Source organism: Eschrichtius robustus, chromosome 12 (assembly GCF_028021215.1).
Source record: "Eschrichtius robustus isolate mEscRob2 chromosome 12, mEscRob2.pri, whole genome shotgun sequence".
NCBI classification, from domain to species: Eukaryota; Metazoa; Chordata; class Mammalia; order Artiodactyla; family Eschrichtiidae; genus Eschrichtius; species Eschrichtius robustus.
Window position 1 is genome coordinate 38,532,079 of NC_090835.1, and position 25,676 is coordinate 38,557,754.

A 25,676-nucleotide genomic window follows, 5' to 3' on the forward strand; every position below is an offset into this window, starting at 1 on the left:
CGGACTGTGCAGGGGCAGAGGTGGTACAGTGGTGGTTGACAGCAAGGACTCTGAGGAGCACTCCACAAACTTGCCGGCTGCATATTACTTTGGACAAGTACCAGAAACGCCTTGTGTCTCTGTTTTTTGTTGTTTTGGTTTTTTTTAATTTTTTTTTTTTTATTTGGCTGCACTGGGTCTTAGTTGCAGCACGCAGGATCCAGTTCCCTGACCAGGGATCGAACCCGGTCCCCCTGCGTTGGGAGCTCGGAGTCTTTTTTTTTATAAATTTATTATTTATTTGTTTGTTTTATTGTTGGCTGTGTTGGGTCTTTGTTGCTGTGCGTGGGGCTTTCTTTAGTTGCAGCCAGCTGGGGCTACTCTTCGTTGCGGTGCGCAGGCTTCTCATTGTCATGGCTTCTCTTGTTGCAGAGCATGGGCTCTAGGCGCATGGGCTTCAGTAGTTGTGGCGCACGGGCTTAGTTGCTCCGAGGCATGTGGGATCTTCCCAGACCAGGGATCGAACCTGTGTCCCCTGCATTGGCAGGTGGATTCTTAACCACTGACCCACCAGGGAAGCCCAGGAGCTCGGAGTCTTAACCACTGGACCACCAGGAAATTCCCGTGTCTCAGTTTTTTTTATCAGTAAAATGGACCTAACAGTAATAGCTATCCACTACACTGGCTGAGGTCACGGCTAAGGGAGGAAATGTAGGTAAATGTTCAGAATGTGCATGGTACACAAAACGCCCTCAGTAGGGGTGAGTTGTTATAACAGTTATTGCTGACAGGCCCCGTAGGGGCTGTCCCCAATCAAGGCCCACCTCATCTCCCTCCATTTGCAACACACCAGCACTCCAGCCATCTGATTTGCCTTGCTCTCCCCATTCTCTTGCACGTCCCCCATTCCCTTCCCCCACTTCCCTCCTCCCAATCTTTCATTCCCTGGCTGTGAGCTGGGCATCTCTGACTCCCATTGTCCTGGGGCTTCCCCTCCCCAGCCAGATCCCACTATCCCAGTGGCGAGTCTCTCCCACCCACCCAGATCTCTGATTCCAGACCCCTTACAGCATAATCCTTGAGGGTGGCAGGTAAATATTTGTCAAATGAAACGAATGAATCACACAAAGTTTAACCCACCCTTCCAGGGGTTCCCCCTGGAGCGGGGAGAGGTGTAAACACTAATCCTGCCATCACTATAAAAATATTCGCCATAGTTGTTTGTGCAGAGACGGGAGAAACTCATGGTGCCTGGGAAGGTCAGGGAGCCTTCTTGGTGGAGGTGGTGTGGGGAGTATTAGAGGGAGAGGATCACTGAGGGAAGTGGGAACAGGGACTGGGAGGGTGGGTTCGGGAACGGGCTGGGGAGAAAATCAACGGTCAGAGCTAGAGAAACACCTGGCTTTGCAGCTGAGGCCACTGAGACCCAGAAGGGGTCAGGACGCAACCACTGTCATCCAGTGAGGGACATCACAGGCATGCTGCTTCCTTTACACTTGGGAACCCAGGAGTCCTTTCATCCTTTCAAGAGACATTGTTCTGGGGGCAGAGGATGGTTGCCCAGTCAGGGCTTCATGGGCACCAAAGGAGGCGTGACTTGTGTCTGTGCATGCTAGTCCAGCAGCACCTGAACTGGACCGTAAAGGAGAGTAAAATGACATTCAGCAGAACTGAGGATGGCATCCCAGCTGGAATGGAGAAGTGGCAGCTACTGGCTTACCTGGACAGCTAGGATAACTTCGAGGCTCACCACAGGCCACAGAGCAAGTCCAGCTTGTCCTGAGCTCCTGTCGTGCACCAGGCTGAACAGGGTGAGGAACGGAGACCCCCTCAGTGGGCTGCGACACCCCGGCCCACAGACTCCAGGAAGGGGAAGCTGCCAGAACTTCCCCAAAGGCAGTTTCGGGGTGGGTGTGTCTGCCCCCACCAGAGTCCAGGAACAGGCAGGACCCCACAGGGATGCCAAGTCCAGGATCCTGGCCACTCCACCTCCATGGCTCTCAGATGGCAGGGAGTCCCCAGCTAGACCCTGTACAACCAAATCACAGCTTTGCAGATAGGGCTGTCCCTCCCTACAACCCGGAGCCAGGCTCCACCTCCTAGTACATCCCCTGCACTTCCCCTTTCCTGCTTCTGAGCCCAGCAGCACTTCTGAGATTGGAGTCAGCCACCTTGCACTCTCTGCCCCTTCCTTCCAAACCGCTATTCCCAGGCTTCTCTTACCCCCAGAGAAACAGTCCCAAGCCTGGCAGGCCTTGGGGTCCAGGGTCCCCTTTCACAGTCATCCACCTCCTTCAATTGGCTTTGGCCTGGAGAACTCAGGGCCCAGCACTCCATGCTCAAGTTTCTGGGGGCCAGGGGATTCCACCTGACATGGGCAGGAGGCTCTGAGAGGAGGAGTCCTCTGTTCAACTACTGTTTGCTGTGAAACTACTGTGTGCTATTGTGCACTGCCCTTCAGGAGTACACCAAACATGTAAACAGGGAAATGAACTCCACTGTTTTGGAGTAACTCAACAGGGTGACACGAGAGCCACTGGGAGGTGTATGCAGGAGGAACAGTCCAGGGGCTTCCCTGGTGGCACAGTGGTTAAGAATCCACCTGCCAATGCAGGGGACACGGGTTCGAGCCCTGGTCCGGGAAGATCCCACATGCCGTGGAGCAACTAAGCCCGTGCGCCACAACTACTGAGCCTGTGCTCTAGAGCCTGCGAGCCACAACTACTGAGCCCGCGCGCCTAGAGCCTGTGCTCTGCAACAAGAGAAGCCACTGCGATGAGAAGCCCATGCACCGCAACGCAGAGGAGCCCCTGCTCACCGCAACTAGAGAAAGCCCGCGCGCAGCAAAGAGGACCCAACGCAGCCAAAAATAAATAAGTTAAATAAATAAATTAAAAAAAAAAAAAGGAGGAACAGTCCAAGGAGGGGAATTCTGAATGATGGGAAGGGACCAACCATGTGACAAGCCAAGAGAAGAGAGCGATAGGCAGAGGCAACAGCAAGTGCAAAGACCTTGGGGCGGGAAGGGCCTGAGTGTCCCTGGAACAGAAAGGCCAGCCTGGCCAGAACAGCAGCCAGAGCAAGAGGGACTGTGAGGTGAGGGAGGACAGCCATGAGGCATCAGTGAGGCATAGGGCAGGCAGGGGGCCCCCAAGTGCCCAAGAGATGCTGAGGTAGGAGTTCATATGAGCCTGCAGCGGACACCAGCATCTCCAAGCCAGTGACCCATGTCTGGCCCTGAAAATCCAACTGATCCTGGCACTCAGGGTGCTGCTGATGTGACTGGGGGAGAACTGCCCAGTGACTTAGCAGGGGACCCAGGGAGCTTTCAAGGCTTTGGGTCTAAGACTGAGCTGAACCCCCCTCCATGTCCTTGAAAAGCTCTTGTCCAACTTGCCACTGTGTCTGTTACCTACGCAGCCTCTGAAGGCCACCTCCCCTGGGTAACCCAGGGTCCTTAGAGGGCCTGGGAAATGATAATCAGCCCTATCCCTGGGAGCCACTCCTCTGCTCACCTTGTTGCCTAGACTTCCCTGCCATGCTGTCCAAAGGCTGGGGCTGGTAGCTTCTCCTGCAACTCGTTAGGGCCTTCATTAGCACTGCTTCCTGGAATTTAATGAAGGAGCAAAAACAGCGCTGATGAAGGTAATGCAACAGCAAGCAGCCCATGAGATGCCTCCAAGGCCCAGCCACCAGGGCTCAGGAGCTTCCTGTAGATGGTGACCAGGAGTAGAGGGGGAAAAGAAAGGGGACCTGTTCTGGGAGAGATGCCGGTCACTGAACCCTGGAAGCATGGGACATTGCTCTGCAGTACTGCAGGGAGCAAATGCTGCCACTGAAGCCAACTAGACAGAGTTAGAGGAATAAGCCTGGTTGGGGATGGCTTCAGGCTGCTGGAGAAAAGCTTTTGAGATGCCCTGGGCCAGCACCGTCTGTCAGAGCACAGGCCCAGCTATGGGCCAGCGCCAGTGGGTAGTCAGGAGGGGCCAGATCATCAGGGCCAAGGGCAGGGAAGAGTTTAAATTTTATTCCGAATGTGATGGAAACAATTGGAGGGTTTTGGGGAATTCCCTGGCAGTCCAGTGGTTAGGACTTGGAACTTTCACTGCTGGGGCTCAGGTTCAATCCCTGGTCAGGGAACTAAGATTCCACAAGCTGTGCAGCCTAAAAAAAAAAAAAAAAAAAAAAAAAAAAATTGGAGGGTTTTTAAGGGCAGGTGACATGATCTACTTTTCTAAAGTTCCCTCTGACTGTTATGGAGAGTGTGGCCCCTGTGGACAAGAGGAAAGGCAGGGAAGGAGGCACGGGGTGACCACCATGTGGTGCAGGAGATGAGGGTGATGGAGTGACGCCTATGGGGACAGGGCTGTCCCACATCCTCTAGGAGAGGCTAGCTGGGGACATGTGGGAGGCAGGGCATATATAACTGGACTGAGCTAGTTTCCTTCCAGCAGGTTTGGGCTGACTAGTCCCCTTTCAGCCTTCTCCACAGGCTTGGCCTCTTCTCCAAATAGACATGGCTCAAACATTTAAAGAAAATCTGTTTAAAGGGTTCCCCAGGCCCCTATAGCTGTTTCCCCAGCTCTGTGCACCTCTCTACTCCGCTGCTGGAGTTCCCTTCCCATTTCTCCATCGCTGGGAAGCCTTCCTTGCCCTGCACCCAGGTCTCGGGCAGCGCCAAGCTTCCCAGGAGCTCCAGGACTGTATTTCACAAGGGAAAATACCGGAGGCTCAGATGTGGGGCGAGCCTCAAAGACCAGAGCCTGTCCCTCAGCTTTCGGCCTCCTGCCACCCTGTTCCCACCCCTGCCCTAGTACCCCTTAACACTGCCTGCCCTCGGCCCACCGCAGGCCCCTCGCTCCCTCCCCACTCCCTATTCGTGACTTCCCTCCCCAAGTTTACCACCCCCGCCTCGCGGCCAAGCTGAAACCGGAAGCGGCCTCTGAGCGCGCCGCCCCGCCTCTTCCGGGGCTTCTCTAGGCGGGAGTGCGGGGTTTGGGTGGCGCTAGAGGCAGGGCACGGCTTCGCGGGGCAGCGGCGCCTCCTAGCGGGTCTTTGGCGCAACGCCGGAGCCGAGGCGGGCCCAGAGCCCGCACCTCCCCGCAGTCCTCTCCTCTCCTCCCGACTGGCGCTCGCCATTACCCCCACCAGGCCTGCCTTCCCGTTTCGTTCTGCCTCCAGCCCTGGCCCCCGCCTCCGCCGATCTGCCCACTCGGTGGCCAGCGAGGCCCTCCCTTCATAGGGCAATAGCCGTTCGGTGTCCTCTGGCTCAGAGCCGTCCGTGGCGCCCCATGGCCCTTGCCCTGCTCTGACCCCATCCCTCCTGGCCTTCCTCCAGCCTTAGCCTCCCTCCCGGCCCATCCTCAGAACGTGCCACGACACATGCCTTCCTGCTTCTTCTGGTCCTGGCATCTTCACCGCCTCCGTTCCAGGATGTTCTGTAGCCTCCACCCCCCAAATTCACAGTGGAGATTAGACGCTGATTTGGTTGACTATCCCGGTGGGCACTTCCCCTGCTTCCTGAAGCTGGGGTGGCTCAGTGCCCATAGTCTGCGCTGAGCCTGGGGCCGCGTGCCGGTGCGATTTGGGGGCTCCGGGTGCCTTGCTGAGCTTGACCCCAGAATAGATGTGGGCAGCATAAGGAGAGGAGCTGGGCGATGCTTGGTGGGGCTCCCAGAACGCTTGGTCAAGGGTGGGGCTGGGACTCGGCCCCTTCCTCCGCACCAGGAACCCCTCCAAGGTCAGGCAGCTCATGGGGGGCCCAGGCCTGGCTCCCTGAGGACCCGGCCAAGTGTGGGACTGGCAGTTCCTCACCTGCCCAGGATGCCCAGTGTTGAAGCCCCGGCCTTTCCCTTGGCGACCTCACCCTCCCGCCCCGCCCCGCCCGGAGCCTTCCTGCCTGCCCTCTTCCCATGCGCCAGCCAGGACGCCTTCCTGGACAGCCTTGGAGCCTCAGGGTCCCGCTTCACAGCCATAGCTGACCATCCCCACCACCAGGTCCTGTAACGTGTAGGGTGGGTCACTGCGCCGCCCAGACTCTGGCCATTGACCGCCAGGGGGCAGCAGAGGCCGCCTTCTGTGGATCTTCTGGGGCGGGGGCGGGGGTGGGGCGGGGTGGGGGTGGGGTGTGCGGGTTAAGTCTAATCCTGTCCAGGTCCCGCTGTGCGTGGCAGGGCAGGTTTGCAGCCTTGCATGGTTTTGAAAGCAGTTTTGTTCTTTCCGATTTTTCCCAGGGCTACTTTTTCTTCCTAAGTAGCTTGCAGTCTATTATTACTGTTTCACGTTGTTTGAAAGTTAGTTGCTGGATGACTTTAAACTGAGGTCAAGGCAGAGATCTGAAAGAGTCTTCTGGGTCCCTGCATATGCTCCTTGATGTCCTTGGCTTCATCGTGGACCCATGATGTTCCTAGCTACCAGCAATTGGCTTGGCCAGGCCAGGCTGTGGCCACCCTGCATGCTCCCTGATACGACTGCCCAACCTCCGCGTACTGTCTTCCAGCTCAGTACTTCCAGGGCTCTGGCCCAGAAGTCCTTCACCTGCCTCCAACCTACCACCCTGCCAGCTTCTTCCAATCTCTTACCCTCAATAGCTGCTTCTTCCCAGTCTTCCTTAAATGCCTCTGTTGGCCCTGCTCCTCTCACTTCACACAAACTGTCTACACTTTTTCTTTTCTTTTCTACCTCTCTTTCCTCTACCCTCTCCAGGCAGGCTTGCCCCTCCCTCCACAAAAGAGCCCTGGTCACGGTCCTTAGTGACCTACACGTTGCTGGACCCAGTGGTCTGTGCTCCACCCTCTCCTCCTTGAGCAGCTGATGCTCGTCTGGTTCCCAGGAGCCCGCATTCTCCTGGGTTTCCTCCCACCTCCTGGCTGCTCCCTCCAGCTTTTTTGCTGGTTCCACCTCATCTCTACCTCCTAACAGAGGAATGTTCCAGGGCTCAGTCCCTACTGCTGCCCTCCTCCTTCCAAACCCATCTGCCCCCATCACATCCAGGAGCCTGGCTTTAAGTACCAACCCACACTCTTTACCTCCCAGATCCAAAGCTCCAGCACTGGTCACTCTACTGAACTTGAGTCACACACCTAGCAGCAAACATGGCATTTCCACTTTGATGTCCAGTCAGTGTTTTAAACTTTTCATGGGCAAAACTGATCTCCCTCCCAAGCCTACTCCTCCCCCCGCCTCCCTCAGCAGATACAGTGGCAAGTTGGAGTCACTCTGGACTTGTCTCTGCCCTTCCCCTCATACGTACCCAAGCCATCAGGGAACCCTGCAGGATATGCCCAGCGTCTCACCCCAACTCTGCCACTACCTGGGCTGAGACACCTGATATGTCTCTCTGGAACAACTGTAGTAGCCCTTGTGTCAGTGTCACCCTTGGCTCCCCATCTCCCACCCCAGAGTCTAGTCTCAATGCAGCAGCCAGAATAATCCATTTAAAACCTAGAGTTGCTACTGAGTCAGATCCTGCCCCCTCCTCTGTTCAGGACCTGGCATTGGCTCTTGCCTTTTCCACAGAAAAATCCAAAGTCCGATGGTGGCTGGCATGGTCCCACAACATCCCCTCATTAGCCCCCAATCGCCCCTTCTACCCTCTCCCACTTCTCTCAGCATCAGCCTCCGTGGCTTCCTGGCTGCTCCTCTCCCAAGCCCGGCACGTTCTGCCTCAGGGCTTTGCACTGGCTGATCCCTCTGGCTGGATGTTCCCTGCAGACATCTACATGGCTTCCTCCCTCTCCAAGTTCTCATCAAACATCCCTTCCTCAGTGAGGCCCACCCTGACCCACCTCCCAACCCTTGTTCTCTTTTAATTTTATTTGGCTGCACCACGTGGCATGTGGGATCTTAGTTCCCCGACCAGGGATCAAACCCGTGTCCCCTGCATTGGGAGCACGGAGTCTTAACCACTGGACCGCCAGGGAAGCCCTCTAACCCTTATTCTTCATTGCCCTTACCATGCCATTTTTACTCCCTATACTACTGATCATCTGCCAACAAATGATATAACTTACTGATTATGTTTCATGTTTCTGGTCTGAATCCAATCCCCCACCTGTAAGTCCAAGGAAGGCAGGGCTCTTCACTTTGTTCATTGCTGTACATACAGGTGCTAGAAGAGCGCCTGGCACATAGGAAATCTTAATAAATACTTGTCAAATGAATGAACAATGAATTCCTTTTCAGTTGATAGGCGAATGTGTGCATGTGCATACAGGTGAGAAGGGTGCAGGCAGGGGCAACTGCTGGTCAGGGAGACCAAGGCCTATGCTTTGGCCCTTTTTCCTGGTCTGTATTATCTTATTTTTCTGTTACAAGCAGTCATAAGAAAAGCGGTGAAAAGAAATATTGACGACCTCTGTGCTGCTCTAATTTTGGGTTGTTTTTTTTTTGGCTGCACCACATGGCTTGTGGGATCTTAGTTCCCCGACCAGGAATTGAACCCAGGCCCTCAGCAGTGAGAGCACAGAGTCCTAACCACTGGACCGCCAGGGAATTCCTGCTCTAATTTGTTAACATTTCAGATTTAAAAAATTTTTTTCAGAGCAAATTAAAAAAAGCAAACCAGAAGAAAAAAGACCTGGGAAATTCTTCAAAACATACAAAAATGCTTAGTGATGACCAAGGGCCTGCAGACCCGTCCTCGCGGAGGCCAAATGGCTGGAACTTGACAGCCAGAGATACTCATTTTCAAACAGTCTTGTGGGCACTTGACTTTTTGATATAGTGTAGTGGCCACACTGCCTGCCCCCTTCCCCCTGGAGCCTGCTGACCAGCAATCAGTCTGGAGGAGAACTTGCTTGGCAGGCAGAGATGGCCTCCAGGGGCCAGGGGCCTTCCTCCACCCCAGCTGTGTATATGTGGGTGAGTGTGTAAGTGTGTGGCAGCGGGGAGGGGTGGGTGGAGCGACTGTCAGCTCATCCCCCTGGTCTGAGAGGCCTGAAGCCAGGCTTGGGGTCTTAAGAGATTCCAGGCAGTCCTGCTGCTGCTCTGACCTGCAGCCTTCTTTGGATGGAGGGAGGTTGAGAAAAGATACCCGGGGTCTGTCAGCAGGATGGACCCTGCCCTTTATTGCCTCCTACTCCACAGGAGCCAAGGGTCTCAGGCAGGGCCATGGCCTCACCTGACGAGGAAGACGCCAGAGACCCCCCAGAGGGCAGCCCTGCATGCCAGGGGCACTCTGGGCTGCGGCCACCTCTAGGCCAGTGTCCAGCTCTTTTCTGGGGCCACGGGGCTCCTGGGTGAGTCCCCAGGCTGGAGTCAGGCGCCTGGGGCTGTTGAGAACCAGACTCAGGAAGCCCCCCTCTGATCAGCTGGCACTGCCATGGGCCTAGCAGCCACCAGCTTGAGGAAGTTCTTTCTTCAGGGTTTTCTCAAGCTGGCAGCTGCCTTGCCAGTTCAAACTGGATTTTTCCTGCTGCCCTTTCCCTGGCCGCCTAGCCGGGTTCGGGGTCTCTCCTAATGAGGGTTTGATGCCAAGGCCTGGGCAGCTCCGTCCTGCTGGGTCCCAGCTGATTCAGGCCTGCCTCGGGCAACGGGCAGCTTCCCAGTCCCACCCAGGCCAGGCCACCTGGGGCTGCCCTGCATCCTTGCAGCTCTTGCCCTGCCTTGGGCTCCCCAACTCAAAACTCAGGTCCCACATACAGGCACTCACTAACCCACCTTTATTCGTAGCAGGTTTTACTATTAATAAAAGATTAGTCTGACAGGGCACAGGACCCCTGGACTTTTGTCCCCAGACTTAAGGCATTGACAGAGGGTTGACATGGCACCTAGGGAGGGCAGGGGGCCCTTCTGCAGGGCTTCTGCAGGGCTCAGCCGCCCCCAGCTCAGACCCTCCCTGGAAGCTGCTGGGGATGCACCTCACGTTGCCTCCTTCCGGAGGCCTCTCTCTGTCCCATTTCCTGGGGCCTCATTAATTCCTCCCCACCTCACCCCGTGAGAAAGCAGGTCTGTGCTGAGCCTGGCCCAGGCCCAGAGCTGGGTCTCAGCACACCACTGGTTGGTTTGGGAGGCAGGGGGCGGGGTGGAGTAGGGGACTCACCCTGTCCCCACCCTTATCCCAGGGAAAAAGGCAGGGCAGGCTTCCATCACCAACCATGTCCCGGCTCCCACCCCACTTTCCAGGAACCCAGGGACCATGGAGATCAAGAATATAAAGCACAGCTGGTCTTATGTATAATATTTATAAAAGGGGGCAGCCAGCCTCTCCACCCCTGCCCCAGACTGGCCCCTGGGGTCTCTGGCTCCCAGGGGCAGACACGTTCTGGGCCCCAGCTTCTTTCTTCTCCCAGCAGTGGAATGTGAGCTATGGCCTGGGCTTGGGGTCGGGGGAGTCCCAGCCTCCCCAGGACTGGTGAAAGACCAGGGAAGGGGTCCCTTGGGGTGTCCACACCAGTCTCACCCTCAAGTATAGGGTGAGGGGGTTCTGCTCCTGCTGGAGGGGATGGGAAAGAGGACCAGATTATCCAAGGGCCTGAGCCCACGAAAGGGGCCTAGGTGACAGAAGGAGGAAAGGCAAGCAGGCTGAGGGAGATGAAGCCCCAGGGAGCAGACCATGGCCCAGGAGCAAGGTGGGGGGATGACTGCAGGCCTAATTCAGCTCTTTGTGCCCCTACAGGCTATGTGACCTTAGGGGGCAGCTGCTGGGCCTCAGTCTATGCACCTGTGCAAAGAGAATAAGGGGCTTGGGTGGGACCTGAGGCAGCAGGAAGGGAGCAGAGGTACAGCCTCACCCTGCTCCCAGCTCAGGAAGCCCCTGTAGGCCAGGAGCTCAGCAGGGTAGTGGCCCAAGGGCCTTGGTCCTGGCTCTAACAAAAACTTCGACAGAGAGGACATGGGGCAGGGCCAAATGCCATAGTGTTCACCACGTCTTTCTCTTCCCCCTCCAACTGGCCACTGGATGGGAGCAGGGGCTGAAGAGTCTGGGAAGGGGTAGGAGGACGAGTAGACAGAACAGGATGGGGGTCATCCTAGTGGCTTCCTCCATGCCGACTGGTCCCCGAGATCCAGTCAATAATGATGAAGCTCAAGCTCATGGTCATCAGCAAGAGGCCAAGTGCAGCAAAACAAAGGGCCTGTGGGGTCAGAAGTCAGGGTCAGGTCTGAGGTCAGGGCAGCCCCCTCATCCCCACACCAGCACACCAACCCCCAGGCCCCTCGCACCAGGATTTTGGGGGTAGATCTTGCAGGTTCCTTCTCTGTGGGCATGATGCGAAAGTAGAAGATGGCAGGGAAGATGAAGATGAGGCATGGGGCAGATGTGGCACCTGCAAAGAATAAGGCATGGCCACCACTGGCTCACATCCACCTATTGGCTAAGGTTCAGGGTGTACCCTTTAATGAGATCAAACATTCCTTGATGAGGGAGTCTCATCTTGAGACTCCACTCGAGAGCTCTGTCTGATTCTGGAGAGCCCATCAGCCCCTCCCCTTGTTCTTTGTCTACCAGGATAGAAGGCTAGTGCCTTTGGTGTCAGAAAACTCTGTCAGTGAATGAAGCTGGCAAAGAGAAAAGGCAGGCCAAGAGACAGAGATGAAGTTTGAGGATATTGGGCTCCTGGATATAGCTATTCCTGAAGGCTTTTCCATTAATTGAGCCAATACATTACTTTCTGAATAATTCATTTTGAGTCAGCTTTCAGACATACAGAACCAAGAGTCCTGTCAGTGATATCAATGATACTCAGCCCCCAGGTCTGTGTGTTGGTCCTTGCAGAGCTGGGTTGGGGAGTCGGTCTCCTGAGTTGGGTCACCCCAAACATGTCTCAGAATTGTTTGATCTTCCCACTCAGAGCCCCAACTGGGACAGTTGGACAGAACCCTAAACCTACAGTCCCATGATCCTGGGGCCCAACCAAGGCTCTCCACTTAACAGCTATATGGCTCTCCCTTAATCACTCTAAACTTCCTCATATGTGAGGTGGGGACAAGAGCCAATGAGATCCTTTGTGAAGGCCCCTTGACCCTTGGGCTCCACTCCATCCTCCAGCACCCCCAGCAAGGGTAACTGACTCGGTGGCTCTGAGCCCTCAAAATGGATTAGGAGAGCCTTAAGAACAAATCTCAGATGGGAGGCCAAGCTGTGCACATGGCCAGCAGCCATCACTTAAACGTAGGTTATGAGCTTAGGAATCTGCCAGGGTTTGCAGAAGGGAAGTTCTCTGGGGCAGTACCCTGCCTCCATTCACAGCAGGGCCAGACCCTTACCGATGACCCCGAAGATGCCCAGGATGTTGGGGGCAAAGATGACCAGCAGGTTGATACAAGTGAGCAGGCCAACAGCAATGAGCACATGCCGCAACCAGCTGAACTCGCGGTCCTGAAACAGCATCTGCTGGAGGGCGCGGCGCACCTGGGAAGCAGGGTGGGGAGAGTCATCAATCTGTCAGCCCCATCAGTCCCACCCCGCCAGTGGCCTGGCCACCTGGCCACCTGCACATTGGCTCACCGGAAACAGAACAATTGGCACTGTGAGTGTGACTGCCGTCAGCACGGCCACGCGCACACACAGGATCAGCACATCAAACGGGTCCACCTTGTTGTAGGTGTGCAGCAGCTCCGACTCCACCCTGTCTGTGGCAGGCAGGGAGGGTGGTCAGCAGGAGGTCCAGGGAGGGGGTTGGGCTCTGAGCCTGGGTTAACCCTGACACTGAGGAGTGGCAACACACCTCCACAGCTGCACGGCACAGTTAGGCATCACAGACCTAATGAACGCCTATAGTATGCAGGGTGCCATGGCCACTGGCCAGCCCCTTGCCCCCCAGCCTGGCCTCTGCCTCTGCCCCCACGGTCCAGCCATACCGTAGAAGGTGAGGTAGCCGAAGAGGGCGGCCAGGAAGTACATGACATACATGACGGCGATGGACAGGTTGGAGATGTGCTGCATCTTCCTCTTGGAGGGGCTATGGGGCAGCAGGGGAGGGGATTGGTGCCAAGCTGGGCCACACTGGGAAACCCCCATGTGTCCTGGGGTCTCTCTCTGGCACCACACCCTCACCATCTGGTAGCTGAGGGAGCCTCCTTCTTGCCCCCGGTCACCCCTTGTGGCAGCCATGGAGACCTTGGATAAAATGACTTGGCTCCTGTCACTCTTTCCCCCCTTTAGGACCACATTCGTTCTCCCCAAACCAACACAAGGCAGCCCCCTCCCCCTCTCCCAGCCACGGATACCTACTCCTTGAGCTCTGTATAGATGGGCAGCACCTCAGGGTGGCAGACAAAGGCGAAAGCCATGATGGGGATCGTGTATGCCGTCTGGCAAAACAGGGATTCTGTGTCAGAACAGCCCCTGACACTCTCACCAGGCCCACTGCCCCCTCCCTGGTCTGTTGCAACCTGTGTGTTGAGGGTGAAGTAGCTCGGGGTGCAGAAGGCTGCGGCCTCCGTCTCAACCTGCAGCCCTGCCTCTTCCTTGATGACCTCCACGAGGCTGAAGTTGCCTGTCATGTTGGCTAAACTGGGGGACAGCGGGCAGGGCACGTGGAACTTTTTGTAGATGACCTAGGTGGGGGCAGGGAAGGATGAGGGTATCAGGGCCAGGCTAGTCTGCCTGGGAAGTCACCATGAAGCCACATCTAGATCAGGACTGGAGGAGCTGCCTTCTGACCCAGGCTTCCCAGAAGGACCTGCCCCCCTCCCTCGACCAGCGTGGAGGGTAACTCACTGCAATTAGGAAGAACACCATGCAGCTGAGAGAGAAGCCACTGGAGTAGCCTAGGTAGCCTGCAAAGTTGGGGAGGGGGGATGTGAGACCGAAGGTCCCCTCCCATGCATCCCTCCAAGGCCCTGGCCCCGCCACACTCACCAAGCTGCCGCATCAGTGCCAGAGGCAGAATGATGATGACAGAGACCAGGATCACCAGGTAGTTTCCATTCATGTACCAGTCCCTGCAGGGACGGGAGTGGGGAGCTGATATTAGAGTCCACTCAGCCTTGGGTGATGGGGCTGCCTGACCCCCAGCCGGGGTCACCCGTGGTGCCACTGAGTGATCTCTGAAGAATACTTGTCCACAGCTCTGAGCCTCCCTTTACCCATCTGCAAAATGGGCCCACTCCCAGCATTCTCCTGGACAAGGTGAGGACTAATACACTCAGCTCCTGCTTGGTAACCATTACAATTACAGTCACTGTGGTTGTTTTTCCTAGAATACATAGGTCTGGGTCCATCCTCCCCATGGAGTGGCCCCAAGGGGCCCGGGAGGTGGGTGGGATGAAAGAACCTGGGTCTGGGGGGTGAGGCATTTTCCATGGGGGTCTCAGGGACTTGCCAACCATCTGAGCTCCTTGTGGTCCCCCCAGCATCTGCATCCTGCATCATCCTGCCCCACGCCCTCAATGGACAGTGGACACAGGGAGCTAAAGGGATGAGGAATGAGACCCTCCTTCAAGGGCAAGCTCAAAGGCCAACTCCTTGGGAAAGACCCCCAGGGCCTGGGGGCAGAATCCTGGCTGTTTCCTTCCTCCCAGAGCTGTTTTCAGCCATGCAGCCTTTCTGCTTGCCGGGGCTGTATTGCCAAGGGCAGGACCTGGCTATCTTCTCTGCTCCTACCCACAAAACATGCTTATGCCACGAGAACTGGCTAAACTGACAATAGGCAACTGGGACGTTGTGGGCTTAATTTCTTGGTTGGGGCGAGGTGGTGGGGAGGCTAACACCCAAGCCACGGTCAGGAATAGCAGGAGCTTAGAGCTAAGCCTGAGGTTCTCAGGTCCTCTGTGCTCACAGGCTGGGTCCACGGCTAGGCGGGGCCGGCTTCCTCAGCCTCAGACTACCCCCTGCCCCACATGGCCCTCCTGGGAGTCTTCCCCAAGGTGCTGCATAAACAACTGTGCACTGAATGGTAGCTCTGCCGGCAGCTCTCTGCCCCCCACCTCCACCCTGTCTTGTCTCTCCCACTAGCCCAGCCTGGGCTCTGCTAGTGGTGGACACAGAGGGTTAGACTAGGGCCTCCCACCCTCACCCAGCCCCGCCCCACCCTGGGGCTCACGAGGTCCGCTCCTCCAGGTTCAGGAAGGTCTGTATGACAAGGGGCAGCTCGGACTTGATGATGTACAGGTAGCTGGACATGGCTGGGGGGAGAGAGGCAGGTCAGCCAAACCAGCCAGCCTTCAGCCTGTCCACCGTCCATCACCTGCCCATCAGCCTCACCTCCGATGTTCTGCAGCACAATGGCCAGGGCTGCCGCCAGCTTTCCTGGGGTCCCAAAGGCACGGTAGCCCAGCTGCTCATAGGCACGGATGCCTGTGGGGACAGGGAATCAGGACAGTCAGGAGTGCTCTCCCCAGCCCACCCCTCCCTGCTACAGGCCAGGTTTGGGGCTCACCCACGATCCCTGAGGACTTGAGTAGCAGGTGGATGGAGTAGCTGGAGAGCAAGGCGACGGCCGTCAACAGGAACCTGGGGAAGGTGGACGAAAAGAGGTCGCTGGGGCTCCCCTGGCAGGCAGGGGGCAATGAGCTCCGGGAGGCCTGGGTGTGCGGGGTCTGTGACCCAGGTGTCTGGACCCCCAACATGTGTGGATGCAAACTCGGCAGGCCCCAGGGGTGGTGAACATCACCTGGGTTGACCCAGGGTGGCCATGACCCAGAAGGGGCCCTCTGAGCACCACCTCCCCTTGAGATCTTGGAAGAAACATGTTTTCCATTTAGGCTGCAGGGCAGAGCTCTGAGGTAAGGACACGTGTACCCACATAAGGCCTGGCCATGGGGTTTATCCATCACGTGTAAATGTGGTAGGACAGACTCAGTCCTGTTAGGCTGGCCCCGTGTTGTCATCTCAGCAGGTTTACTGGGAAATGAGGTATATTTGTCTGGCCACGGCTGTTTTTTTCAGCTGTGGTTTGGGTTGAGTGTAAGTGCCCACCCACTGCAGCCTGGGTCTTGTGACAGGAAACTGGCAGGTCCTGGGAGGTCAGGATTGGTGGCCTGTTTAGGGCTCCTATCTTTAGAAGGTTTGCTAAGGGCACTCACAGGAAAAGGATGATGCCCGTATTGGCCATGGCGTAGGCGAGCCCCAGGATGCCACTGCCCATGATGGCGTTACTGAGGTTGAACACTGACATCCCGAACGATGTCTTCCCCTCGAACTGCAGGCACCAGAGTGAGACGGGAGGGGTGGGGTGAGTTAGCAAGTTGTGGAGGGTAAATCAGCATTCCCTCGCACTGTCCCTTGGCCTCCCATCGCTGCCCCATAGCACCTCATTACTGCCCTCAAGCTCCCAGGGGTGCCCCCGAGCCCCTGACGGCCACCCTTGCTCACATCGGTGAATTGTGGTTCCTTGCTGGGACTTTTTGGTAGGAAGCCTTCGCCCTCAACACAGCTCCGTCCGGGGCCCTCAACCCTGCAGGCACAGACCAGCCAGGCAGCTCAGCTCCAGCCCCTTGCCCTGCACCCTGCCCTGCCCTAAGCCATGACTGAGTCCCTCGCTCACCTCTGGTTGCCAGCCGTGGGGGTGGCGACTGGGAGTAGCCCCTCCAAGTGTTTGCCGTTGGGTACCAACTCCACCATCTCCGTCTGCAGAGGTGCCTCCATGGCTCAGGGACCACCACCAGGAACACTGGCTCTCACACTGACGCAGTCAGAAGTCTACAGAGCAGACAGTCCCTCTGGTTATCCCCGCTCCTTGGGCTCACGGCCCAGACTCCCACAGAAGTCTGCAGCTGTAGCACACCTCCCAGAATTTCACTGAGGACATACATGTTCATGCAGCTCTGCCTGCTGCCACCCTGGAACCTGCCATTGAGGGGCAGAGCTCGGATACCTGAGTTCTCCAGGACATTCTGAGGCGACACCTCAGCTAGTACCTAGCACTCCCCTGCCACATATACATATCGACCCAGGCAAGCCCTTGGGGCCTCAGTTTCACCATCTGTGAAGTAAAGCTCAGTTGGATGACCTGAGTTCAGAGCCCGGTGGTGCCAGGACCCCAGAAGGCTGAGTCCCAGGCCACCAGACCCCTCTCTGGGGATGGGCCCTGGACTGATTGCCCCTCCCTGATATTAATACTGGGAGACAGTTTCCTGTGCCCTGTGTGCCAGGGGCCTCCTAGCCAACCTAGAATGGCACTGCTTGACGGCTGGAGGCCTCGGGAGAGGGCGAGGGCTGTGGGCCCTGTTCCCAGCCACCCGGCGGGCTTTGCTGGCAGCCAGAACAAAGGTCCCTCTGTGGGCTAAGAGCTGGCGCTGGGAACGGCAGGCGCAGAGGCTACCCCCCCCGGAGCCAGGAGGCCTAAGGCGGTGCTGGGTGGCTGGACACCTGGACCCTGCCCGCTTGGCTGCAAAGGGCCCTCAGGGGCCTTCCAGGAAATGGGTGCCCTGGGGCCCAGTTCTTTGGGCCACACAGGCCTCACCCTCCGCACAGCTCTGGCCTCAGGGCCATGTTCTCTTTCAAGCCTCTCCTCCCCTGCTGGGGAACCCCCCCACCCTTAGGTGCCCACCCTTTGAGGAGACTCCCCACTTCCTGGAGCCCCAGGTCAGGAACTCAGAACCTTGGCCAGCTGTAGATGGGCCTGGACCACTGGATCAGTCTTCCCTTCCCTGCGCTCAAGGCATAGCTCAGCTGGACCCCAAAGGGATCAGCTCCCCTCCTCCCCATGCCCAACTCTGCCCACTGCCCAGACAACTTGCTAGCCCCTCTCCCATCACTGGCGCTGGGAGCCACCTACCCCATGCCCAGAAGGTACCTGGGCATAGTGTCCCCAGGATCTATAAGGACATCCTGAAGGCCAGACAGGCCAGCAGGAGATCTGAAGCCAGAGTGGAGACCAGGGAGGGGGCAGCACTGCCAGGCAGGTCAGCCAGAGCCTAGTTTTGATCTCATGGCACCCCCTCCACTTGGGAACCCTGAATCCTGCCCCAAATCCCCCATCCCCACTCCAGATCCTGATGGTCTCAGGTCTGCTCCTGAAGCTGGAGCACCAGGGGTCTCAAACTCAGCATTCAGGGCTAGGGTGGGTAGGGGAGGCTAGGCTCAGGACTTGGGCCTCAGGCCACAGGCCCTGGTGTTCTGGAGGCAGCAGCCACACAGAACTGACCAGAGGACCTCCCTGCAATGGCCCCAGGCAGCCCCAAGCCAGAGTTCAGATCCTAGGTACCTCAGTCCTGAGTACCCCATACCTGGCACCCTTGGACCCCTCAAACTACCTCTCCTTCCTCTGATGCTGGCACCTGAACCCTTCTCTCCTCCAGCCTGTCCACATAGGACCATGACAATTTGAACATCTCTTCTAACACCCTCTTCCCCTGGACCAGAGTCCCTAAGGTAAGCCTGTCTTCTTCATGCCCCTGCCCTGAGCCTCACCAACAGCACCCCTCCAAGGATACCAGCACCTGGTCTCCAGAGTCACTCCAGAGTGCCCCCTGGCTCTCAGCTGGGGTTGCCCTTGCCTGGCCTTCCGCCCGGGGCAGGCTTGGACAGGCCCTCAGAGTGTGCTGAGTCAGCAGCCTGGACAAAGCACTCTTCTCTGCCTTAATATTCTTCCCTAGCAGCCAGGCACTGCCTCCAGGGAGACCACAGCCATGGCATGGTCATGGCCAAAGTGCCTGAGGCCCTGGCTCCAGGTTCCCCATCCCCTCAAGCAGGACCTGGGCCTAGACCTTCCGGTCCTGCCTATTACTCATGACCAGTCACTGCTGGGTCTCAGGCTGGCCCGAGATCCCAGAGAGGACATGGAATACCCCTCCTCAAGTGGCTTCCAGTCTGGAAGGGACAAAACCCACACAGACATCCCCCACCCTATGGCTCCTGCAGGGGAACCCCAGCACATAGTGTGGTTTTTAACCAAGCCACATAGTGCTGGGACTCAAAAAAGGAGAGAGAGGGACATCAAGGAAGGCTTCCTGGAGGAGGAGGTGAGGGAGCCAGTTCTGAAATTCCAGCAGAAGCCCCCAGGATGTGGAAACAAAGAAGAGTACCTCAAGCAGAGTGCACAGCATAGGCAAAGGCCCTGAGGCATGGTATAAGGCAGGCTCTGAGGATAGAATGAAGGTTCCGTGGCCATAGACAAGCCTGACAGGGCCTTGAAGTCGAGGTAAAGGAATCTGTACTTCAGTTAGGGCAAGGCTAAGGGCTGGGGGGCCAGGGTAGAGATTAGTACTGGCCTGACATGTGGACCTCCAGGCATTTCCTGAGGCTGGCAGCCCATTTTTGACAGTTCCTGTCTCTCAGGCCTGCCGCCTGCCAGGCTCCTTTGCATCAGGTATCGGAGTAGACTCAGGGGATAGCCCCTGCCTGAGGAAAGCTGCCAGCAGATTCTGACCCACTGTGGGGAAAGTCCAGAGTGGACACTCTGGGTCTGAGGCCTGACCTGGCCCTGCCTCACCATGTGACCACGGACAAAGTATTCCCCACTCAGGACCTCAGTGTCCTCCTGTCCTCCGGGGGTTCCGTAAGCTTTGACCAAAGGTGGGGACAGAGTGAGGAGCCTCCCTGAGCACTTCGCCCCCAGAGCAGACCACAGGCTCCCAGAGAGGGGTCAGGATCTTGGGTGGGGAGATCACTGCGACCTTGGGCAGATCATCAGAATGGCATCTGTCATGGGTGTAGCATCAGTTCAGGCAGTAAATCGATGGTCCAGGCCACTGCCCTGGGGCCTGTTTACTCTGTGGAGAGATAAGGGGGGGCGGTGCAGAAGCCACGGGGATAGCATAGCAGGTAATGTCCGCCCACGCAGACATCACAGGGTGAGAATTCGTCAGGCACACCTCCTTGACAGGCGTTGAGTTTGGCTAATTAAAGATTTCGATATCCAGGAATCCAGGCCACCGTGGGGCCACTGCTCGTGTCAGCTGCTATGGGAAGCACACCTCTCTGTCCCCACATCCAGGTCCTTGGAGCCACCAGGGCTCTGAGCCCGGCTTTCCTCCCCAATGTTCAGGGACGTGAGTGGGTCTGCAGTAGCAGGCTAACTACAGGGAGACAGCCACACTGTCCTTCTACCCTCGGTCCTGTGGCCACATGTGCTGGTGGAGGCACAGACCCCACAGAGCTTGCTGCCATGGTCCCCAGGCTCCTTGTGCCTGGGAAGCCCTCACCTCAGCTCAGATCTCAGGTGAGAGGCGGCTGGCCTGGCTTAAGGGTCCACTGTGGTCATCCCTGGGGGCCCATGGATGAGGGCTGCCCCCAGTTCTAGTTCACCGGTCCTTACCACTCCCCTCATTAGCTGAGAGAAGGTGTCCCTCCCTAGAGCCCCTTTGCCCACCTGCTTCTCCAGGCTTCAGAAGGAAAACACCCTCCTCGGACAAGCTATCAGTTAACAGGGAAACTGGATTCAGCAGACACATCTGGATTGTATGTTCTCAAGGCACAGCAACAGGGATTGGTGTGGAGCTGATTGCTGATGTCAGGGGTCTAGGGACAGGGTGTGTGGGCAGGTGTTCGGGATGCGGGAGGATACTAAAACAAACCCCTTGCCCCTCCCCCAGACCCACAACTCCAGATTTTGACCTCAGCAGATCCAGTCTTCCATCCGCTGCTCCCCCATTGCCAACAACACTGAGTAAGTGGCTAGTGTGTGGCCAACATCCGGCTGGTACTGAGGGGGTAGCATGCAGGAGGGGAAGGCAAATGGTGCAGAGCACTGATGTGTTGGCCACACCAACCCCTCATCCCCTAGCTCTCTGGCCCGGTGCTTCTGTGTTCCGGGTATCCGGAAGTGTCTAGGAGGATCTGAGGGCCCCAGCTGGGGCCGGAAGATGGACTTTCCTGTGACAGGGTACATTTTCTAAACCTAACAGACGCTTAGCATTGGGCCTATCCCCAGACACCTAGGCCTCCCCTTCTGCCCACCCCTGGACCCTCCTTGCTCAGATTGCCCCCAGTGGAAGCTGCAGTCGGAACCTCTTGCCTCAAGACTGGGCCAGAGCCAGCAGCAGCAGCCCCCTCTCCCCCACTGCCAGCCTGCTGAGAAGGACGTGCAGCCCGAGGCTCAGCTGAGGCAAAGGACAGGACATCACGTGCCTGTGGCCCCCCCAGGGGCAGGGGAGACCCCGAGCCAGCCAGCCCATCCTCCTCCCTGCTGACTCGGAATCCCCTGGAGGCGGCCAAATATTTGGACAGCCGGACTTCTGGCCCCAAAGAAAGCTGGAGCAGGGGCCTGGGGCAGCTCAGGACTCACTGGAGACCCCAGTGGGGAGGCAGAAGGCAAGGTCAGCCCAGAGGAGAGGCGCCATCCAATGTCAGGAAGAAGCAGAGAGACTCAGAGGGAGGGAAGAGAGAGACAGGGAGAGAAAACACACACACATGATATCTGTGTCCATGCATACTGATCCAGACCAAGAGACAGGCACGGGGAGATAAAGAAATGCAGATGGATCTAGAGGGACACAAATAGAGAAGAATACACAGAGAGATGGGTGGATAGACATTCAGACAGGGAGACAGACAACCAGATAAGTGAGAGACAGATCGACAGAGATGGCCAACCATTTAGAGATAGCCAGATGGAGAAAGAGACAGAGAGACAGCAAGACAAGACAGAGCATCCCAGAAGGCGCAAGAAGTAGAGGGAGCCAGAGGCCCAGGTGAGGGGGCAGCAGGCCCAGTGGGCACTGCAGGGATGCCACAGCATTTCCAGGTTCCTACAAGGGCAGGTTATGCTCCCATTAGTCAGGTGCAGACATCCAGAGGGTGGGACTGAACCCACTGGGGCCACAGGCCAGGCCCAGCTGGAAAGCTCACAGCCCCGTAGTCCAGCACCCATGGTTTGTCTACCCACACAATAGGAAAGGTATACGGAGAGGACAGTCAGTTGAAGTGACCCCCATCCTCAGCAGCCATGCACGTGTGCAGACGTGCTGGCTGAGAGGCTGTGTACAGGACGTGGCCCGCAGAGCGGAAATTCAAATCCAAGCCACCCCAGGCCGCTGGCCGGAAAGCCCCTCCTGCCCAGCAGCTGGTCCTTCCCTTTGGCCCCCAGAAGCCCTGCCCGGTCCTCTAGAGCGCCCCCACCATGCATCTGTCTTATCCAAAGTCCAGCCCTCCATCCAGCAGACTGAGTGTGCACAGGGCACACAGTAGGTACTCAGTAAATATTAAATGAATGGAATGGGTTCAAGGTCTTTGGCAAGCCTCCACCCCATTTCACCTGCTCCAAGTGGCGCCTGGCTCCCCGGCCATGTCTGCACTAGAACATCCTCCTGCAGTGCCCCTATCCTATTATGGTATAGACTGCACATCCCGCCCCAGCTTTCTGTGCACACAGATGCCAAAACTGTACCTCTCTTGTAGCCAACCACTCCCCCAAAACATTTTCCCCCTCAGACTGAGTGCCTGCACCCTGCCCAGCCCAGACTTTCAGGGTGCACTCAGTTCGGCTCAGAAACCTTCCCTGCCCCCACCCAGAGACCAGGAACCACCCAGCTTGTCCTATTGCACGTGTTTCTCCATTCGTCCAGGCCTCCAAGGCTACTTGCTAGGGCAGCAGGCACTAGGACAGGAGCAGCCAGCCCTCATGGTCTTGCCACCTGGAGCCTGGATGCGGGGGGTGTTTGTGACATGGGCCCAAAGAACCAGTACAGAACAAAGGGTGGCTTGGGAAGCCAGTGAGGACGGTGGCTCTATGGGCCCAGGCAGAACAAAGTTTTGAGATGTACACCCCCACCCTCCCCCGAGACACAGCCCCCAGCCCTCAACCTCAAGGAGTCCGAGATTCTCATTCCTGATCCCAGCATTCCAGCCCTCTTAGGAATGTGCCAGGCCTGGCCTCATCCACCCCTGATTTCTCCCACCTTTGGTGCTTCCTGCAGGAAGCCTTCCATGTTTGTGCAGAACCTCCCCCTCTCAAAATGGACCTGTCCTTGGATCTCTCCAGCTTGCTATGCTCCAGACTGAGAACCTCTGAGGCATTTGCTTACTTTCCAGAAGGAAGTGAGCCCCCATGCCAGACTGTGTACTAAAGAGGAAGGGCCCCTTTCAGGGCCAGCACAGTGGCTGAAGGCAGTCATGGAAGGAAGGACAGGACTGGCAGGCTGAAAGAAGGATGGGCCTGGGTCGAGGTGGCCCCCACGGTGCAAGGACCTTTAACTTAGTCCCCCTCAGACCTGTCCCAGAGCCTACACCTGGGCTCAGGACTCGGGTCACTGTGGGGGAGAGGGTGGATTCCCACAGGCCCCGCCCCTGGCCTCCCCCTCCCCGGGTGTAAACAAACGCACGCACTCGCTGTGGCCAATCGAAGGGGCCAATCGGGTGGGGGCGGGTTCCTGCAAACCTAGTCCTGGTCCTTTCCCTCCGCCCCTGCGCGCACTGTCAGCTCTAGGAGCTCAGACCGAGCCACGCCCTCAATCCAGGGAGCCACGCTCGCCCTGTGCCCGCCGTGCCCGCTGGCCTGGCTGCAAGTGGCACGGACTCTGGGACCAACATGTGCCACGCGGCCCCTCAGGCAGCCTGGCCCGATCTGCCCTCAAGCCCCTGCCTAACGCAGCGGGATAAATATACCCTGACGCCCGGCGTGCCAGCGGGCCGATTTGCTTGTCAGGCGCCCGTCGGGGCAGCGCTCCAGGGCCTGCTCCCCGGCCCTCTTAGGCCCCCGTCCGGGCCCTCTCGAGCTCGCCCCCATGGACCGTGCCTCGGGAAGCCCATCGCGTGCCACTCTAGCCCCCAACAAGGCGTCCTGTGACCCCAGCCCCGGGTGCCGCCGACCTCCTGCTATCCCGCCCGGCCCTGCGAGAGGCCCCGAGACCACGAGGTGCTCCTCCCAGGACACTAGCTCAAGCTGGGAGCTGGCGGGTCCCCAGACCTGCGCCTGGAGCGCTCGGGGCTTTGGCTCCCCAGAGGCTGGGGCGCCTGCCCGGAGCCAGGGCGGGCGAGGGGACCTGCCCAGAGCCCAGCTCCGGACGCGAAAGTGGACAGTAGGGCTCCGCCCGCTCGGTGCCCCTGGGCCGGGGGGTCGGCGCCCCAGCAGTACCTGGCCTCGCGGGTGAGGACGCGCGGTGCTCCGCTCGGGCCGGTGCTGTCCGCTCTGCTCCCGGCTGAGCGCAGCGGCAGGGGATGAAGGGCGCTCGGCCCCGCCCCCGGCCCGCCCCCGGCCCGCCAATCCCCCGCGGCCCGCAGGAGGAGGGGCAGGTCTGCGGAGAGGCGGCGGCCCTCCACTGGCCTGGAGCAAAGGGGCAGCTAGAGCGCTAAGGAGGCTTAGGTAGGGGAGCAGCGGCTCCGGGAGGGGCTCAGTTGAATCTTGTTGGGGGAATGCTTTAGTCCAAAGCAGATTCTCTCTGAGGTCTCTGAGCGCCCCCTAACCCCTGAAATGCTCTGCCCTCACTTCCCTCAAGCCAGAAGGAGCTCTTCAGCTAAGAGGAATGGGAACAGGGCCATGCTTAACCTCAGCGAAGGATGCCTTGAATCGGGGACTTTCACATCACTTAGGCACAAGATGTCTTTTCTGCCTGCCTCACCCTTCCCAAGCAGAGATGGGATAGGGTGAGGACAGGGGCTCCCTGCATCAATTCTGTCTTCACCCCAGATATTCAGAAGAGATTGAGGGTAGACAAGGGTAGGGGCAGTGAGGATGGGGCGGGGGCGGGCAAGGGTGCGGGGAGCAAGTCTTGGCTCACGCTGAGCCTTGTCTGGATCTCCCTGGCCATGCCCCCATTTCCTTATTTCTAAAGAGTAGGAGACAGCTGTGTCTGCCCCTGGGAAGTAGGGCCTGGGACTTGGTGCCTCAGGGAAAGGGGTTTTAGGGTGACCCCATTCCTGGCTGAGGGCTCCTATCCTGCCCCTGCCTGCTTCCCACCCAAGGCCTTAGTGCTCAGTGGTGGGTGGTGGGTGTTAAGGCCCACCAGCCCAGGAGCAACCAGCAGGGAGCTGGGGGAGGCCTTGACCTTGGGGGTGAGCTGGGGGAGGGTGTTTGCAGAACAGCTGTGTCCCTTACTTCTCAGCCACTGGCTCTGATCCGATTAATCCATGGCCTCTGCTGTTCCTAGTCAAGCTGGATGTCTCTGTGTCATGTCTGCCCCCCTCCCTGGTATTGGGGAGAATGCCCTCAGAGGACAGGCCTCACCCCTTCCCTGTCCTGGGCTGGGAGTCAGGACTCCAGGATTCTCTTCCGCCTGACTCACAGCACCCCCGCAGCCAAGCCCTAGAGTCCCTCAGTTTCCCTCTGCGTCACAAGGAAATGGCTCTGGCTTTTCCCCTGGCCTGAAGGGAGTGGGTTAAGGGGAAGCTGTGAGCCAAGGGGACTCAGCTTTGGCTGGGAGTACCAGGGGATGGGAGGACTAAAGAGAAAGGCATTGGGATGGTGGCAATCCTTGAAAACCTCAAACCATCTAAGCTCGCTCCCTGCTGATGGCTGAAAAATAGGAAGGGACACTGGCCCTCCCCCTTGATCTGGGGCTGGTGTAATCCCAGATCACAGCTTACTTTGGTCATGAGAGACCCTAAGACTCCCACCCTTCGAAGGGGCTTGAGGACTGCCCGTGGGACAGAGTCAGGTAGGAGAGGTGTTGACCGGGGTCTCAGGTCTGCCCCCCACCTCCCAACTCCAGACATCCTGGATGCTCACAGAAGCCATTTGCAAAGGGCTGGGTGCTCCTATTGGCAGTTCCTGAGGAGCCAGGCTTGGCTTCAAGGTCACCCAGCATGTGGGTGTTGGGGTCCTCAACCCAGACTGGAGGGAGCAGGGGCCAGCTGGGCTGGGCTGCTGTGGGAGCCCTGAGGGTGGTGTGAGGTGGGGTCCCTGGGCCAGGCCAGTTGTGGCCAGGCTGGGGGA

The 25,676-nt window shown here is 57.9% G+C and overlaps 1 protein-coding gene and 1 long non-coding RNA gene across 2 annotated transcripts; both read right to left on the reverse strand.

Annotated features, from left to right (window-relative positions):
• Positions 1 to 438: 438 nt before the first annotated feature.
• On the reverse strand, positions 439 to 4,679 carry LOC137772848 (uncharacterized). The gene is made up of 4 exons (XR_011075596.1): positions 4,572 to 4,679; positions 3,495 to 3,585; positions 1,700 to 1,781; positions 439 to 514 (listed from the first exon to the last, which is right to left on the reverse strand). It is a non-coding gene; the product is annotated as an uncharacterized lncRNA (long non-coding RNA).
• Positions 4,680 to 9,634: 4,955 nt separating this feature from the next.
• On the reverse strand, positions 9,635 to 23,950 carry SLC38A3 (solute carrier family 38 member 3). The gene is made up of 16 exons (XM_068557718.1): positions 23,880 to 23,950; positions 16,410 to 16,564; positions 16,238 to 16,319; positions 15,949 to 16,064; positions 15,303 to 15,376; positions 15,128 to 15,220; positions 14,967 to 15,048; positions 13,784 to 13,866; positions 13,643 to 13,701; positions 13,315 to 13,479; positions 13,154 to 13,233; positions 12,781 to 12,881; positions 12,428 to 12,552; positions 12,187 to 12,331; positions 11,143 to 11,246; positions 9,635 to 11,054 (listed from the first exon to the last, which is right to left on the reverse strand). The coding sequence occupies exons 2-16, from the start codon at positions 16,508 to 16,510 to the stop codon at positions 10,950 to 10,952; spliced, it is 1,515 nt and encodes a 504-aa protein (XP_068413819.1). The 5' UTR covers positions 16,511 to 16,564; positions 23,880 to 23,950; the 3' UTR covers positions 9,635 to 10,949.
• Between the last annotated feature and the right edge of the window lie 1,726 nt (positions 23,951 to 25,676).

Excerpts from the sequence above, each read along its gene's own strand:
- SLC38A3 (XM_068557718.1), bottom strand. The coding sequence starts at position 16,510 with ATGGAGGCACCTCTGCAGACGGAGATGGTGGAGTTGGTACCCAACGGC. Across the intron at positions 16,320-16,409 it reads CCCACGGCTGGCAACCAGAG|GGTTGAGGGCCCCGGACGGA; the intron begins GTGAGCGAGGGA and ends CTGTGCCTGCAG. Across the intron at positions 15,377-15,948 it reads ACGGGCATCATCCTTTTCCT|GTTCCTGTTGACGGCCGTCG; the intron begins GTGAGTGCCCTT and ends CACCTTCCCCAG.